The sequence below is a fragment of the Falco punctatus genome (assembly GCF_963210335.1).
Source record: "Falco punctatus genome assembly, chromosome: 12".
In the NCBI taxonomy this organism is placed as follows: Eukaryota; Metazoa; Chordata; class Aves; order Falconiformes; family Falconidae; genus Falco; species Falco punctatus.
Genome location: NC_137592.1, coordinates 34,199,545 through 34,216,928, shown reverse-complemented (window position 1 = coordinate 34,216,928; position 17,384 = coordinate 34,199,545). Strand labels below are relative to the sequence as shown.

The 17,384-nt window shown below is 46.3% G+C and overlaps 1 protein-coding gene across 5 annotated transcripts; it reads right to left on the bottom strand.

Annotated features, from left to right (window-relative positions):
- Window positions 1-869: 869 nt before the first annotated feature.
- On the bottom strand, window positions 870-16,366 carry ENTPD6 (ectonucleoside triphosphate diphosphohydrolase 6). 5 transcript variants are annotated; one of them, XM_080408250.1, is made up of 14 exons: window positions 16,287-16,366; window positions 14,152-14,492; window positions 12,710-12,786; window positions 11,765-11,908; window positions 10,542-10,617; window positions 8,958-8,993; window positions 7,711-7,799; window positions 6,301-6,380; window positions 5,309-5,373; window positions 4,848-4,949; window positions 4,237-4,377; window positions 3,181-3,237; window positions 2,026-2,138; window positions 870-1,786 (listed from the first exon to the last, which is right to left on the bottom strand). In XM_080408250.1, the coding sequence occupies exons 2-14, from the start codon at window positions 14,408-14,410 to the stop codon at window positions 1,697-1,699; spliced, it is 1,329 nt and encodes a 442-aa protein (XP_080264376.1). In that variant the 5' UTR covers window positions 14,411-14,492; window positions 16,287-16,366; the 3' UTR covers window positions 870-1,696. The 5 variants fall into 5 exon arrangements, with proteins under 5 accessions (XP_080264376.1, XP_080264375.1, XP_080264378.1 ...); XM_080408249.1 differs by lacking the exon at window positions 16,287-16,366 and adding an exon at window positions 15,804-16,210; XM_080408252.1 differs by lacking the exon at window positions 14,152-14,492 and having other exon boundaries at window positions 16,287-16,364.
- Window positions 16,367-17,384: the final 1,018 nt, after the last annotated feature.

The window sequence follows — 17,384 nt, the reverse complement described above, 5'->3', positions numbered from 1 at the left end:
CGGCTGGCGCCCGGCCCTCGGGCCCCGGGGCAGCGGCCGCCCCCCCCGCCCGGCCACCGCGGGGTGCGAGGGGGCGGGGGTGGCACCGGGGGCTGGGGAGCGCGGGGGCAGCGGGGGTGGCGCTGGGGATGACATAGGGGGCTGGGATGGGGTGAGGGACGGCATGGGGGGACGGGGACAGCATCTAGGGCTGGGATGGGGTAAGGGGACGGGGATGGCATGTGGGGTGGTGCAAGGGGACTGGGATGGCTGGAGGGGACAGGGACGACGCGGGGGGAACTGCGATGGCAGGAGGGCACAGGGATGGCATCAGGGCACTCATTCCTCAACCCTGCAGGCTCTGGCGTTAGAAGGCACACCACCTCCACCACCACATTTTCATTTTCAGTCGGAGTTTTATTGCCAGTACAGTGGGGTTCAAGCACCCCCAGTACACTCGGCCGCAGAGGCAGCAGCACCGTGCGCCACTGCAGCACCTCGTGCTGCCCCAGGGAAAGGGGACAGCTGTGGCCATGAGCCCATGAGCGGAGACAGGCGCTGCTGGCTCGCCGGGGTCTCTTCTGCACCCCCAAAAGACCAAGGGGGTCTGCTCTGAACATCCACACAAACACTACACAATTCCACAGTTAGATTACAAACAGTGCAGCACACCCCCTCCAGTTCCTGCTGCCTGCGAGGTTGCTCCCATCCAGTGTACAGGGCACTGCTGGAGTGGTGCATTGCAGCTGCCCTGCCACGGCTCAGTGCAACCACAACATTCATTTATCCCAGTGAGATGCGTCTGCAGGAAGCGGCACCCAAAACACCATGTACATGCAATTCATCCTGGGCCCTGCACCAACCTTGCCAAGACAAAAGCACCTGTGAGGTCCAATAAGCCATGCACAGGGTTTATTTTCATGGCTGCATCTTGTTCACCAACCTTAATCCTGACCAGCTCTACAACTATCAAACCCACCATCAGCCCTGTACCCAACTCCTGAGCCTGGCTCATCCAGATCCAGCAAATCCCATGTTGTCTTCCAGCATCCATCTTCCAACAGCCCCGGAAGCCACATGAGGCAGCAGGCTTTAACCCTGCCGGCCACAGAGGCTCTGACTCTCAGTCCATATCAGATTCCAGAGTGCTCCTGTGCTTTTGTTTCAGCAACTGGAAAGCATGGCCCAGACTTCCACACTGCATTTCAAAGCTGCTGCCTGTCGGCATCTTTGCACACACACACAAGTTCACCTTCAACCACGGAAGTAGTAAAATAAAAATCATCACTGAAAAATGCTGACAAACAGGAAAAAACACCTGAAATCAGGACGGCAAAGAGTTCCTTCTGGCGTGAACATTTCCTACAGTGACTTCAGCACAGTACAAGCACATAGTACAGGCATATTCCAAAATGGTGCATTTTTCTCATAAAGATCATAGATGTCCTACAGAGTCCTGGTTTTCCTTCAGCAATGATCAAGTTTTACATCAAGTTGACTGCAGATGCTGTCAAATCAAGGCTTATTCTTTAGACACTGCACTCTGCACTGTCAAAAAGAACTAGTGATGGAGGGAACTGGCAGGGGGTGGGAGGAAAGGGGCATAGTTTATGATGACCACCCAAGGGTCTCTGGAAGCCAAAAGCAGGCCCTTCAGGAGATTCTCCAAGTTGGGCTTCCAAAAACTGAGATTCCCGAAAGTCGCCTCCAAGAAGCTTCAGTAGTGCAGCCTATTGAGTGAGTCGATGTAATGAAAAGTGGCTCCCAACGCCCAGCTCGTTTCAACATTGTCAATCTTCCGGGCAAGCTGCAGGAGGGGAGAAAGCCCAAACCCAAACAAAAAAGTTAAACCACAATTCTTTGGGAGAAGGAGAAGCATGCAAGTGCAGAAGGTTATCGCCACCATGGGGACAGTGTCCCTTCACCCCCAGTCACAGAGCAAGTGCTGTAGCAAGAAGGCAAATCAAGGACCAAGCTACTCATGTGGCAACTACCGCCTTGGCACCCTCCTGCACACTTTTCCCAGCAATCCACTCTGTGGATCACCTTAAAGACTTGGCTCTTCGGGAAGCCCAGCTCTTGCAGGAGGAAGGTGATGTACGTGAGATCCATGCAGAGAAACGGGCTGCTTCCAGGGCTGATTTCCATGGTCTTGCATACTAAGGAGAAAGACAACAGTGTCTGAATGCACACTGTGAGCTCAGGCCTAGCATCAGCCCCGCTTTGAAAAACCTCAGCTGAATCCATAAAACACCCCCTGTTAGCTGAGTTGTGCAGTGATGGAACCTGTGACGATGCAGTTGAAATGACATGCACACATCAGCAGAAGCACAAAAGCTTTGTCATATTGGAAGGAAGATCAAGGCTTTCTGTCTCTCCCCTAGGACAGCTCAGTTTCTGCTATCTCTCCAGGAAAGGATGAAAAGGGCCTCAAACTTTTCTTCTATCTACTTTAAGCCTTTAAACATCTGAGCGACCTCAGGTATGTTATGTTTCTTGAGCTTAAGCACTCAAGAGATGTTGACAAAACCAAAGGGAAAAAAACCCCAGACAGACAAAAGAAAAGACAAAACCAAAATAAACCCCACTTCCTTTCTCAGAACAAGTTACACAAATGGTAGTCCAGAGAGCAGAACTGCAACAATTGTTCAGTCATTCAGAAAGTTTACCAAAAGTGACTTACCATGTCAGTTTGATCAAAGTCTCAGTTTGTGGTATTAAGAAAAGAATGTTTACATTTGTAAATCTGCATAGGCAGTTCTCTCTACAGCTGATGAAGCGACAAGCTACAAACCGTTTTTGCCCCTTTTCAGATTAAGCATATGAACAAATCTTGAGACAAAAGGAAAAATTAAACCAGATTAGAACAGGTTATGCTAACAGGATGGGAATCCCCCACATCTATTTTGAAAGCATGATTTCAAGACAGCTGTTAACTGGGAAGTTTATTAGTAATTCTTGAGAGAGTTTTGAAATACAAGTATTATATGTCTTACGTGGGCTGCAAAAGCAAGAATTAATACAAAAATGGTTGAGATTTTCAGAAACAAGCATAAGTGCTGGTGAGATGCTATGGAGACAGGAGCTCAATATTTACTTAAAACAACAAAAAAAAAAATCAGGCTTCTTAGCATGTCACACATTTGCCACCTGAGTATGAATTTACACACAATTACTAGCATGTGTTTGTATTTTACTTACCGTATTTAGCTGCAATTTCAAAATCACTGACAGTTAAGCTTCCTCCCTTCTCTTTATCTAAAAGAAAAAAACCCGTGGTCTTTATTTTTTTGTATAAAGGCAATTGCAGATTCAAGTCATAAAAGTTGGAAATCAAACCCCGAGTCATTGAAATCAATGACAAAACTCACACTTGCTTTAAAGGTAAAAGAACCTTTGAGAGATTCTTAATGTAGATTTAAAAGCTTTGTTTTATGAAGAACTTTTAGCTTCGTTTCCTAAAGAAACATATTTTACAGACTCTCTCACCTTGTCCCCACATTTGTGCTGCCCTGCCCTGTGATATGTGAACACAGTTAACACCTTTGACCAGAACTGACAGGGCAGTGGTGCTCTGCAACATACTAAATCTGAAATTCTTTATAAAACAAAGTGGCTGAGGACAGGGCTATGTTTGTCCACACTAGCTTGAGAAGTCATCATCTGCTTTCTACCACTGACCACCACAGCCTTCTATACACCAGCATACCACTGGAAGAGATGGGATGTATTCTGAATACATGTGGAATTATCCAAAAATGTTCATTGCATCTAAATACAACTGGTGAAGTGAAACACACAGCCCAAGATCACTTTACTGCCCAATAACTTTTGTTTACCATTATGAGGACTTTTTTTCTATTTTGGATTGTAGAGTTAATCAGACAACAATGATTTCTGAAATGCAGTTTGTTTAAAAATCATTACCAGAAGTTGCCCAAGAAATCTGTTTATCATTATGAGAGCTTTTTTTCTATTTTGGGCTTTAGAGTTCATCAGACAACAACAATTTCTGAAATGCAGACAGTTTGTTTAAAAACTGTTACCAGAAGCTGCAGGTTCTATTCCACAGCCCCAGTCCCTTCTCCTATAGAAATTAAATAGTATTCAATATCCAGCCGAGACCAATGCTGCGCAGCAGTGTAACACAAGACCAAGTTCCGTGACAGCTTAGCAAAGCATTGTGACATGTATAAGCATAACTATTTCTTCCATAACTTGTCATTTAAAATGAAATGAAGCCAGGAGCAACCGTACCTATGAGACCAACCTCTGCTGCACGGTCATAGTAGTAGGAGAAAGTGTAAAAATCCAAGTCTTTCACTTCCTCAGCTTTATGCACTTTTTTGTAGAGCATCTTTGCCACTTTATTAGAACAAGACTCATACAGAGGCTCACCTAAAAGGAGGCAAAGAAACCCAGCATATTATAGGCAGAGTTACGTATGCATGCAATTTGTTTAGGACCTGCCAGGGAGCAGGCTCTCTTTTGCACAAACTTCGTAAGGTCTTCACAGAGAACTGAAATCTGCATTTTCTTCCAATGGCAACACCTACCATCCTCAGGCTGGGGCTAAGTACACAATAGATCAGAGATGGACCACATCATTTGAGGCAAAAGGATTCTGAAAGCCCTGTTGAGCGATTGCTCAACTCCATCTGCATTACTACCGGCAGCTTTACTGACTGGACAGACACACCACAACAGCATAAGAGGAAAGAGCTGCAGAACTGCTTTAACAGCGCATCAAGAGGAGCCAGACAGAAGAGTAAACAGAGAATCTAGTGCCTTTGCAAGAGGCTGACAGTATATTATTTACTCTGTACTAGCATGCTGGCCTAGATAGGAAGTGTGATAAATCACTGTACCTGCCTTCTGTCCTTTAATTTTGTACACTATCTCAGCATGTTGCCATTCAGATTTGAAGCCAGGTGGCAAACAAGGGCTGATCAATTCCTCTCCTTCTCCTACTGCCAAAGTAAAACAAAGCTACATTAGGGAAAAACATAAGGAGTTAATTTCAGATCCCTCACCCCCAGCCCTTCTCCATATTGTCCCACAGCCTCAGCAAGGCACCTCCAAGCCCCAGTCACAGCTCGGATGTCCCACACACCACCACCCCCAAGGCTGGCAAGAATCCAGGTCTCCTGGGATCTAGCAGTGTCACCTCCTGCATTCATCTCAAGCGCACCCAGCCATGGTGACAGGGTTCCACATACCACTCGGGAACCTTGAGCCCAGCGTGAAGGGGGCAGACAACCCCTCCCCCCACAACAGGGCTACGTACCCCATGCTCAGAGCCAAGACTTGAGGAGTGCCCATAACTTACAGGGTTTTCCCTCAACACCTCCTAAAATGGCAAGCCTTGCCGACATCAGCCCAAGTCCCAGGTAACTGCAAAGGGATAACAAAGCCTCTGTGAACAACAAACATCCTTCCTCTGATGCTGCACTGACAACTTCGCTGGGACATGCCAGTCTCCTCTACATGTTCCCAGTGAAATGGCTCGAGTCAGCAGCTAACGCAGAGAAGGGGAACACTGTGACAACCCACACTCATGTTACCCTTACCTAGAAGGATAATCTGTCTTTGAAAAAGCACAGGCAACAGCTGTCAACGGTAGCCTGGCTCTTGAAGAACTGGGAATGCTGAAGTGACTCCTCTAATGTTTCTCCTACTCTCCTCAAAGGCAGCACAGCCTCTAGCATACAGAATTTACTCTTTCTGAGCCCAAATACACCCCACAGCATACGTAGGTGGGAAGAAGCTGCTTCCCTCTGCCCAAAACACTGGGAGTGGGGAAAGACAGTGAGAAGGAAGGAATGGAAAAGACAAAGTGCTACGAACAGACTGCAACTCCCACTCTCCATCCTTCCGCGCTGCTTGGTGGTGAGAAGGTAGAAGAGTTGGGAGTGAAGCTGAGCCTGGGAAGAAGGGAGAGATGCAGGGAAAGTGGCTTTGATTTTGTTCTTATTTCTCATTATCCTACTGTTTAATTGGCAATTGATTAAATTAACTTCTCTAAGTCAAGTCTGTTTTACCCATGTCAGTAACTGGTGACCTCCCTGTCCTTATCTTGACTCACAAGCTCTTTGTTGTATTTTCTTCCCCCTGACCTGTTGATGGAAGGGGAGCAATAGAGTGGCTTGGTGGGCACCTGGCACGCAGCCACCAAAGTTAATCCACCATAACGTGGCTCAGGTTTCTCTGCTTCTTCCCAGCACTCATTCGCCAGGACCTCACTCCAGCGAAACACCTAGCTCTCACTGGCTTCATAGAAAGCTTCTACATGTACAATGGGCCCTCTTTCCCACAACTAACCTGTACGAATACAGCTTGTAGGTGGTGTTAAACATCCGAAATGAAGTTGTATGGCCAGCTGGTGATGTCTGGAGAGTTGCCTGGAGAGAGAAAAAGACGTCACCGCAAGGTTTCTGCCAGCAGCAGCGAACATCAACAACACGATCTTCCAAAACATTAGGAAAAATGTGAAACAACCCTTGCAAGGTTCAGAGAGAGATGATGAATTTGCGAGTATCTGGATTTGACTGCTGATACACAAGACAACCACAAGACATGGGGCTAAAATAGTGTCTTCACATGACAGACTCTAAACTGGTTACATTTCTATTTTTATCCAACCAAACTGGTGTATAAAAGAGTTATTCTAATTAAAAAGGAATCCTTATTCCAGCTCTTAACTGCTTTTGTCAAGAAGCTACAGCAACTGCCTTGTCACATGATTCCCACTAGGGAAAACTGTGTGCAAAATAATATGAAAGCCAGGCACGCATTAACTTCCTACTCAAGTGAATTCAGCTGTGAACTTCTACAAGCCAGAGGAAAAGCACATCACTGTGCTTGCCAAGGAACAAAGGACCAGCCTGTGGCGTGAAAGGGTAATTATCTAAACCACTTTGCAGCCTCTTCCCCAAGTGCACCAGCACAGCTCTCGTGTTTGTGGGGAGCAAAGCTCGGGCAATGAAGCTATTCATGCTGCTCATATCTTAAAACCATCTCCAAGTACAGAATTTCCACATCCTGGACCCTTCACATCCCCTGTCATTCTGCTGTTAAAGAGCATGAAGTCTTGCTTAGCCCAGGCTGGGAGACTAGATACAGCATCCCCACCTGCTGCTTTTTGTGCAGCTTTACTATGAACAGGATCTCTGCTTGGGCCAGAGCCTTATGACCACATCCACAAGGCTTCCAGCTCACACACCACCTATAAAAATGCCACAACAGGAAGCTGAAATGACAAACATCATCATGTACTTTTTACTGCATAATAACAGTTGCTCCTTAGGAAACATTCATTTGCAACTGAGTGAACTCAGGAAAACCATAAACAAGGATTGAGAAGGCATCTGTGTTCTTAAACCCAATATAGGCCAAACATTGGACCTGAACTCATCAACAGCATTGTCTTTGAGTTCTTCATTATAAGCAGCACAGACTGAGAGTCAATGATTAAGATGCTCAGGCAAACACTGCATTTCCGCCCAAGATTTTCACCACATGCACCACCGACCCATGCAGCTGGAGTAAGAGGACTCACAGAGCTGTGAGTGCCTCCATGATTGACTACAAGGCAGATGTGACCAGGTGAACTGGGTTTTTCTGTCAGAAGCATGGGCTCTTGTCACACTGACGTGTTTTCAACGGAAACAAATCTGAGCAGTTACAAATTTCTGCACCAGCATTTCCCAACAGTGTGCATGTTTGCATTACCTCGGTGCGTGGAAGGAAGGTGATCTGTGTTGATCCACCACCCAAATCAAGCATCCCTACACTTCTCTTCTGCGGATCATCTAGGCTACCTGAAATGTGTGACAGAACAGAGAAAGTCACGGTGGGCACCGTGAGAAACTGGCTAGGAACAAAACCAGCAGTAAAGAAAGAGGACAATCTAGCTCCATTTGTCAGCTGCCAGCCAGCACTAAACTATACCATTATCTACTGGACGCTTATTTTGGCTTTATCAGGGTGACCTGAAAATCTTCAAGTGACAGTTTCTCTTATTTCTCTGGTGGCTGTTCATGCCCTAATTACAGCAGCTTTGTTTATTAGGATTCCTAAACATTTTTCAGGGGATGCAAGGAACCTTTTGCAAACTCTACTCTGGTAACCACTTTGTAACACAGAGGAATGTGGTTTTCTTGGCCGCCGTTCCCTGGTACCTTAGTGATATTTTGCAGATTCCTATGGCCAGTGGGGTGACAGACTGAAAAGAGCTGGCCTAAGATACTCTGCTCTCTTGGAATTCTTCCTGCTGCCAGCCCAGACCTCTCTTCTCATTTAAACACAGTTCTTCTTAGATCCTTCAAACACACTTTCCTGACAAAGACTACTGTGTACCAAGTACCTCAGTATACCTCATGATTGCTGATGTTTGAAGATCTCTAACCCTTCTGGTATTTCCTGTGAGCACAAAAAGCTTTAGAGCACTTGCCATATTGCTCCACACACACCGTGAGCTGACCAGAGCATGCAGACAGTATACTGCTTTACTTATTGTCAGAGGGCTTCAGCTTAGTTTTTTCCTCACTCTTCAGCTACCCTTTTCTAACTCAGCAGCGTAAACATTTGTGGTATTTCTATGTTACAGATCTGTAAGGAAGTAGCACAGCACTTTCTTTCACCCCGTGCAGCTGCCAAGCATATCTAGAATACCCAGATTAAAAATTTAGCCAGAGCTAGCGGCAGACTCTAAAAAGGAATAAAATGCTCTGGTAGCCTACAGTGAATTGGAAGAAAGGCTACATTAAACATCTAGGAAAAGTGATTAAACTCCGCACTCTGTCAAGTAAATGGCCGAAACCCTAATGACTTAAATAGGCCAGGCCAAAAACTTATTGCCAGATCTTTCTTTCTCCCACTCCACCCCAACGCACGAACAAATCCCATGCAGGGGAAAAAAAAAGCATGAATTTCACAGTGTTGGTCATATCTTTATGCACATGCTCATGTACACATACCTGTTAAAAAATTTATTGTGATCCAGGCTGAAATACCTAAAAAGGAAAAGATTCAGGAGATGTGCTGTTAGATCATACCATTTCATTTTATCTAACAACAGTAACAAATAAGGTGAGCCGTATTACAAGATCTTCCTGCTTTAAGCATTTTTAAGTTTTCGCATACAGTTTAACTGCACTGTCAACAAAATAATCAGCAAACCAGACCTTGTCATCCAACAACAGAGACAGACACCAGAGACCATATGCCAGCAGCTCCCTTGTCCCCCTTTCACAAATGGAGGACTTCTAATAAAAAGTCTCCAAAGGCTGTCTAGCTGGGACCTAAGCAAGAAGGACCTTCAAGAAAGCTGAACAGGACTGGCTCACTGAGCTCCCTGACCCACCTTGCCCCAACGCTAGTGTTTCCACAACTGTCAGCAGCTGTCAAAAACCAAGATTAGACGGACCTTCTATACCAGAGCTTATGTGGTATTTGGAAGAGAAGCCCTGTATATGAAATGCCTGCAGAACTCTGTATTTTACAGGTCAAAAACTTAGGTGAGAAGTCACAAAGGTTTCAGTCCTTAGCTAAAAGACAAGGAAATGACTGACACTCACATTATTCATTTTCTAGGAAAATATCCACTGGTAGGCTTTTGTTTGATGTCAGACACTCGACTTTCCTTTTGAATACTTAGAATTTTCATCTTTTCAGTGTTCTAATTTTTCCTGTTTTCCTCTAAGTATTTTTGTGTGCCGTACTGTTTCAGTCCTCTTCTTGATTTATAAACCTTTTCTCCCTAAATTAGATGAATTAGTGGGCCTTATTTTAACAAACCCAAATATTTATCCATGTGGTTAAAGCTCAAGGCATGCTAGGGAACATGGCCCAGTTCAACCCTTGGCTGACCCAAGGCTGTCACTACTATTAATGATTTTAAAACAACAACAACAAAAAAGAAGAATTACAATGTCTTTCTTCCATTAAGCAGTAAAAAAGAAACTCATGAACGGCTCCAGCTTTTTTAAAGTTTGGTTTCTAAATGGATTTAAAGCATGTTTCAACATACAGTTACTTAGGATTTAGACGCTCCTTCTAATTATTTTAGATCAAGACTGATTCTGGGTTCTGTCTTCAGCATTTTTTGATAAGCATCAACTTACTTCAGCATGTACTTCCCTCTCTATAAAACGTTTTTTCAAACCGAATTCATAATCACACTTATTAGATCATTTATAATTAATATTATGACCAAATACTTCCAGAAAACTCTGACTAGCATTATCAAGAGCACAGTAGGCAAAACCAGTCCTCAACAAGCAGATATTCAGAAGCCTTTTCCAAAAGCGCTGACTGCACAGTGGCTTCCTGATGATCCCAGAGGAACTGCCTGGCACTCAGAGCCTTAAAAATCAGGACAGAGTTCAGGAGTACAAATTGGAAAACGTAGCACAAGATCTCTTTGGCAGGCACTGCCTGAGGCAGCACAAGAGCTGTGTCAAACCTGCTGCTTGTGGGTTCCCACTATGGTGAGTGGGGACTTGTCACAGTGCAGCAGGAATCTCCACGACTGCAGGAAGGCTCTCCGCAGGTTAGCTTACCTTCATCGGTTCCATTCATTATTGACACGCAGTTGTCCCGCACAAAGAAGGGGGAGGCCTGAAAAATCTCCTTCACCTGTAGTTCGCATAAAAGCTACACTCAGAGAAATTTTTTCAGTTGGGAAGCAAGATTTTTTAAAAACTCCGAATTCACACAACTGCTCCTCTTCTTGGGCCAGATCCTGACTGCCACTCACCACTTTGTTTGAAGTTCAAGAGCCCAACAAACATCAGCCTGCGCTCTGCTATAAAAGGTCAGCAATTCCCACACCGGCTGTGCAGTTTGGTCCAGAGGCAGGGATGGATGTGTGGGTTTTCAAGCATGAAGACTGCTCAGAAATGCCTTTAACAAGGGATGGACATGGACAGGGAAGGGAACCCAGAACACTTTGCTGCAGCTGGCGAGCCATAGGGTATTATATATGCATGAGAGAAGCAGAAGATGGACACCCTGGCTTTCATGAATCCCCCAGGGAATGGCATTTTTAACAAGAGCACGTTGGCTGTTAATGGTCCTTTACACTACATCCCAATGAGGTAGCAAAGCCCAAGGCTTCCAGAGTCCTCTAAAATAAAAACTGCAGCACTTCCAGCTGAAATGCAGTGTGGAAAAGAGCAGGCCTGCTTGCAGGCAGCAGAGAACAATACAGACATTGGTTTCAACCACGCCACATTTCTTCCTTCCAATTACTGCCTAGAAAGAGTACTTACTGCACACTTAATAAACTTTTCCCACAGCCATAAGGTCTAGAACATAGTATTTTGGGTTGGTTTTATAATATTTAAAAATATTCAACATATTTAACATGCCCATAAATACAATTTACATTCTAACCAATCAATGTAACGGAGCAACCTTGCAGCATCAGGCTGATAACATGACCAGTCAAAGAGCAGAGAGCCTATAGCAGCATCCTGGTCAAAACCACCAACACGCCCAGTAAGAACAAGCCTGTGGTGTCTGTTAGGAGTATCTCATTACACTTGTTAATGTTATTCATCTCCAGGCTTATCTGGAGCTGTCATCATTCCTCTCTGCTTGTACTCACGCAATTTCTCCCCTCAACCCCACCAGAGATCAAGGTGGCTCTGCAGTGCTTTCAGGGTTAAATGATAGAGCGGCTCATGTACATGAAGATGAAGGACATAAAGATACCTTACACAGAAGGGACCAAATTTTGCTGTAAATTTCTGGAAACAAACTGAAAGACAAGAAATACTACCTTATCCAGCAACTTCTGAGCTTTCTCTCCCGGCAGCAACCGTAGGCCAGCTGTGGCTTTCAGGACCAGAGGAGTAAACTTCCACAGCTCCATCGGAACTTCCCTCTTCGCCACCTCCAGGAGCTCCTTTATTCCCTGGCCACTCTGTGAGCACAGAAAGAACAAAAAAAAAAAAAGGCATCTTAGAAACTCTTTAGATTTGCCTTTCTTGGAAGGGTAAAAGGGTGATGAGAGGTAAGATTCACTGTAAATGTGGAACAGAGACAAATGAGTATCACAATGGCTCTGGAGAAGGTGGAGGACTCCCTATCTCCTACAGCATGAGACCTGGTGGATATGATGGGGATCAGCCAGCAACACGTCAAAACCAAACACAAAGAGTCACTTCGAAAAAGTGACAGAACTCTCTGCCACTGAATGTTTTGGCTACAAATGGTTCAAAAGCCAGTATAATGAATCCTTGGGGGAAAAAGGACTTTGGAACCAGTAAAACACTATGAGCTGGGTGTAAGTCTGGCTCAGGAAGTCCCTAAATCCCCATGAGCCAGAAGGTAAGGGAGACAGAAGTCACTTAGTACTCAGCCTGGGTTTTTATACTATTTTCCTGAGAATACAATTGCAGTCATTTTTGGAGGAGGCTCTGCTCCGATCCAACACAGCTTTTTTGTCATTTTCTTAAGCGCATTGAAATTCTTAAGGCAGAGATAGGAAAAACATCCACTGTGCTTAATTAACAACATCACCAAGCAGAATTAGAAAGAATGTGTTCTGTTCCTTGCTCCTCTGCATGCTGACCAACTTTTACTGTAGTCTTGTATCATTTGGAGACACTTCCCTGAACTGACAGTTCAGCATACTATGCCACAGCAAGACATGGTTTGCAGGGCACATGAAAACCAGAAGGACCAGGGGCATGTACTTTTACAGTAACAGAAACAAAATTACCTTTTCGACATCATCAGCATATGCAGATAGACCTGGCTTCAGTGCTTTAAATGTCTCACGGGTTAATTTGGGAGTCTCTGTTCAAAAGCAGTATTCCGCATTAAGTAGTGGTACAAACAATTTTGCATACATAAAAAGAAAACACTTTTACATATTAACATAATTATGTGCTAATGGAATTCAACTGAATTCTCTGTCTAATGAACTACCAACAGCCACCCAACCTTTAACCACAGCCCGTACTATGGAACTAGCTCCTGTGAAAACCATTTTTAAGTATCATAACTGTTTTCCAGGTGCTGGTGTCCACTATATACGTATTTTTCATGCACATCAGACAATCATCAGACGGGTGCAAGCTCTGTTTGAGCCCTTACACCTGCCGTGTGCAGCTTTCCAAACGGCACCGGTAACACCCCACGTTTCAGTGTGCTCTGCTGTGGCTAAACTTGACTCCAGCAAAACACACCAAGTGGAAGCTTTACCACCATTTTCAATGGCAGCAGAGGGGGTCAGACTAAGTAATTTGGAAACCTGCAGTACAGACAATTCTATGAACCTGCAGGCAAGAGAACGTGAGGTTGACAACACCCTCCTCCTCCTGTACCCAACTACACTCCGTAGTTTCCTGCAATATATTCCCAAATTGTGTTTAAAGAGAAGCAGGCAAGGAAGAAGCAAAGATTTGGGAATACACTGAAAGAAGGAAATCAACCGACTGCGTTTTAACACCTTGATAGCTAAGCCTACACTACCTCATTCTGCAAACGTAAGGTGCTCCCCACAGGCTAATCACACCATACACCACACTGCTAATCCTTAAAAGCATCCTCAGATCACCTACTAATATGGGTTCTTTCATCTTGAAGTTTCACAAATAGGAGCGACAACATCTAAACAAATGAAGCTTACAACTCCAGAGGAAAACTGGAGCTTTTCTGTACGCCTGTCTCACTTCTCAGCAATGTATCTGTTCAGGTGGAATACACAGCAACTTTAATCAAACAGTGAAGTTTTGCAATTTAAATCCAACACTGAAGCCAAGGATACGCTATACCAGACTGCAGCTGGGAAGCAGCTCACTGCCAGAAACTAGAGGCAGCCAGCAACCTCTTGGTGAAAATCTGAGGAAATAAGGCAGTTTGAATTTATAATCCTCTCTTCCACCAAACAGTGTGATGAAAAACTGTTTTTCTTCAGGGTATTGTTCTAAAGGTACAGCTGCTATTTAGTTCACATTCTGACATTACAACATTTTCTGCTTGTTGACTGCTTTCATAATTTCATCCAAACCCACATGCCTGAATCATAATACATTTCCGGATGGCTCTCTAGAAAGAGCTGAAGCATGTTGCTTCAAGCAAGCCCTAGAAAAGGATTGTCAATAATCTGCTCCATAAGTTATGGAAGAATTAATCTATCATGCAATGAGCAGGCCATACCTTTAGGCTGCTGTGTAAATTTAAAAATATGGATGCGAGTTCCTGTGCTTCCTGCATCAAACATAATTCCATAAAAGACTGAGAGATCTGTAGTTACTGCCTGATGGTTCAGTTTGTCTCCCTTGCTCTCAGCAACTCCTTCTGTGGCTCCCACCATTGATTTGGAATCCAAGTGCCATTTTATGTACGCAACATAAATAGCTATGCACGCCAAAATCCCAAAAGCAAAGAACCGCTTTGATATCTTCATGGCTTCCATTTGTCAGATGTTTTATTTCTTCCCTTTATCAGTTGTTTTATTTCTTGTCCTTCATACACAACCAGTAGCTCCCACATCACTCCTACATCCAACAGGAAAGAAAAGATATGTATTATTTCCTAAACCTCATGAAAGGGTCTGAGTATGATGGTTATTTGATAAGGAGTAAACTTGACTTGAGCATTAGTTAAATACGTAACTGTTAGTTGGTAACTAACCCTGTGGTAAGGAAGTTGGGCATGACAGTCAAATTAAGCAGTAAGTCACTGCAACAAACAGCCTAGTAAAAAAAACTTACACACAGGGGGTGACAGGCTGCTGCTGGAAAGTAAAAGAATTTATGCCTGCAGTTCCTGCAGCATCTGGAGTAAGGCAGATATCAGCTACTGTCTTCAGTGCTCAAATCTATCTCTACTATGCCAGGAAAACCTGCAGTTAAATGCTTACACTTATCCCAGTAGGACAACATAGACTCCTGCATTCAAAAATCTGGGAATCATCTGTGAATCACTTGCAAAACTGGACCTAGCAGCAAAATCCCTCTCTCCTGTGTTGCCTGTCCTAACCATCAAATGCCTTCATAGCTGCTGGATGCCTGCAAGAGTGTACACCACTTTCCCAATGGTTCAGAAGGAACATATCCATCATCCTGCAGCACGTCACAATCTACAGCTAATTTTAAGACATGAAGCTGCAGAAAACTTTTCCCCATTGCTACTGAGGCCTAAGAAGGAACAGAGTAAGAAGAGTTCAGAGAACCTAAATACAGTAACTGAGGTGGGAAGGGACCCATCCAACCTCCTGCCCAAAGCACAGGCAGCTATGGGGACCAGCATGTTGCTCAGGGCTACACGCAGCTGCATCCTGAAAACCTCCCAAGGATGAAGATCGTGCACCCTCTCTGGGCAACCTGAATCATTCGCAGTTGCTGCCGTTAGTTCCCACATGGTGAAGGAGGTCCCAGAAGACTGGACAATGGTGGTTTAGTCAGCGTTTGAAAGGCAAGAGGGAAGAATCAGGAAATTAAGTGTGACACATGCACCCCCAGCTCCAATACCAGGAAAGAAACCACAGCAAAACACAAAGCAAGAAATCTACAAGCACTCACATAACATCATCTAATATGATTAAAAAACAGTATGCAAATTACATATTATCTTTCCTTTTTTGATAGTGCAATGAAGAACAGAAAGCCAACCAATTGATGAAGTTGACTTAAACAAGGTTTTGACACGTGTAACCTCATGCTATGGATTCAGGAGGTGTACGGAAGGCATGAGGGGGAGGAATCTAAATTCAAGGTGATTGCAGCGTATCGCCAAGAAAGGGTAAGGCAAAATATTATAAAAGCGGAGGCAAGCAAAACCACAGGCACGGATACACGAGAACAGACCAGCCCAGGGGAAAGGCACCGTCGGTCGCCATGGCGCAGCGGGGAAGCGGTGGCGCTGCGATGCGAAGCCAGCCCGGGCCCCGGCAGCACGCAGGCGGGCGGCGATGGCCGCTCCAGCGCCCGGTGCCGCAGGCCCGGCAGCACCGCGGGCAGCCAGCAGCGGTCACGGGCAGCAGCCCGGGCCCCACCAGCCGGAGCGGCCAGCGGCGGCCCCGCGGGGGCGGGGAGGCTGGCGGGAGGCGGGGCACGGAGCGGCGCACACGCCGCTGCCGCCTCCGCCCGAGAAGGGTCGGCACGGCACGGCCCCCCCGCCCCCGCCGGGGCCGCCGAGAGCTGCCGCAAGGGAGGAGCTTCCCTCAGCGCGGCCCAGGGTGGCAGCAGCTCTCGGGCAGGTACCCGCCGCGGCAGCCGGGCCCTCACCCACGGGGGACCCCTCGCCCGCGCCCTCCGCGACTCCCGGCCGGTCCCGCTGCCCGCACTCACTCCACCGCCAGCCCCGCCACGGCCACGCCGCTGCCGCTGCCCCGCCCCGCGGGCTGCCGCCCCTCGCACTGCGCAGGCGCGGGGCGGGCGGGCGCGGCGGCCCCGCCCCCCAGAGGTGGGGCGTTGTGCCCGCCCCGGGAGCGGGACCGCCGCGGCCCGGTCCCTTCCGTGAGGCGCCGCCCCGGGCCCCACATGGCGGGTTGTTGAGCACGCACACCCAGCGCAAGACCTGCAGAGCCTCTTGGTAGCGCCGACGTGAGGAGAATGTGCTTAAAAAAGGGCTAAACGCCGCAGAAACAGAGATGTGAGGAAAAGGTGTGAGAGAAGCAGTCCCCCGGGTGAGGGTGGAGGCGCCGGGTCCCGCGGAAGGCAGCCGCAGGGCAGGCCGGGCCTGTGGGAGCGGAGGCCCACTAGCCCTGGGACAAGGCCGCCCCAGAGGTGCCCGCAGCCCTGCTAGGCGCCCTCTGCTCCCCCTGGGAGATCCAGTCCTGGCAAGAGCTCTTCACCTGTGAGTCTGGTCCGGTTCTGAGTCAGAAAGCGCTGGTAGGTGTGAGCAAAGGACACCCTTGGGTAGCTACTTGGGCTTTTTCTCCATACTTGGTGTTCCTCTAGCAGTTTTTCTGCTTGAGTAATTTCCTTGATGGCTCTTCTTCCACCTCCATAAATTTGTCTTTCACCAGCTAGAATTACTCCTGCAGCAGCTTGCTGCTCCACCCAGTCTGGAAGAATGAGGAGAGGCCCTTTGGGAGAGAGGATGTGTGAGCGAACAGCAGCAAACAAACATGAGGCGTGAAGATAAGAGATGGAGACTGCCTTGCTGTCACTCCTGCAGCTCCGCAGGCATTTGTGCTGACAGACCCCACTGTAGGAATGAGCGCAGAGTTTCTCAGGGTGTCACTTATTCCAGTGACCCTCTCATAGCAGTGTTTGAAAAGTAAATTAGTCATTTTTTCCCATTCCTGCGGATAGCAGGCATTGATGAATTTCAAGTACTGGTTACTGTTCAAATCAGACTCCCTGTTTTCCCCAGGTAAATGAAACTGATCTTTCCAACTATTTTTCTGTTTTAATGTTGTTCAATTATATTTAAAAGAAATC

What these genes read in the sequence shown, in the direction of transcription:
- ENTPD6 (XM_080408250.1), bottom strand. Translation starts at nt 14,410, where the DNA reads ATGGAAGCCATGAAGATATCAAAGCGGTTCTTTGCTTTTGGGATTTTG. An exon ending in AGGTGTTGAGGGAAAACCCT is followed by an intron (nt 4,950 to 5,308) that starts GTAAGTTATGGG and finishes TTACTTTGGCAG; the next exon opens with TAGGAGAAGGAGAGGAATTG. An exon ending in AGCAGAGGTTGGTCTCATAG is followed by an intron (nt 3,238 to 4,236) that starts GTACGGTTGCTC and finishes TTTTTCTTTTAG; the next exon opens with ATAAAGAGAAGGGAGGAAGC.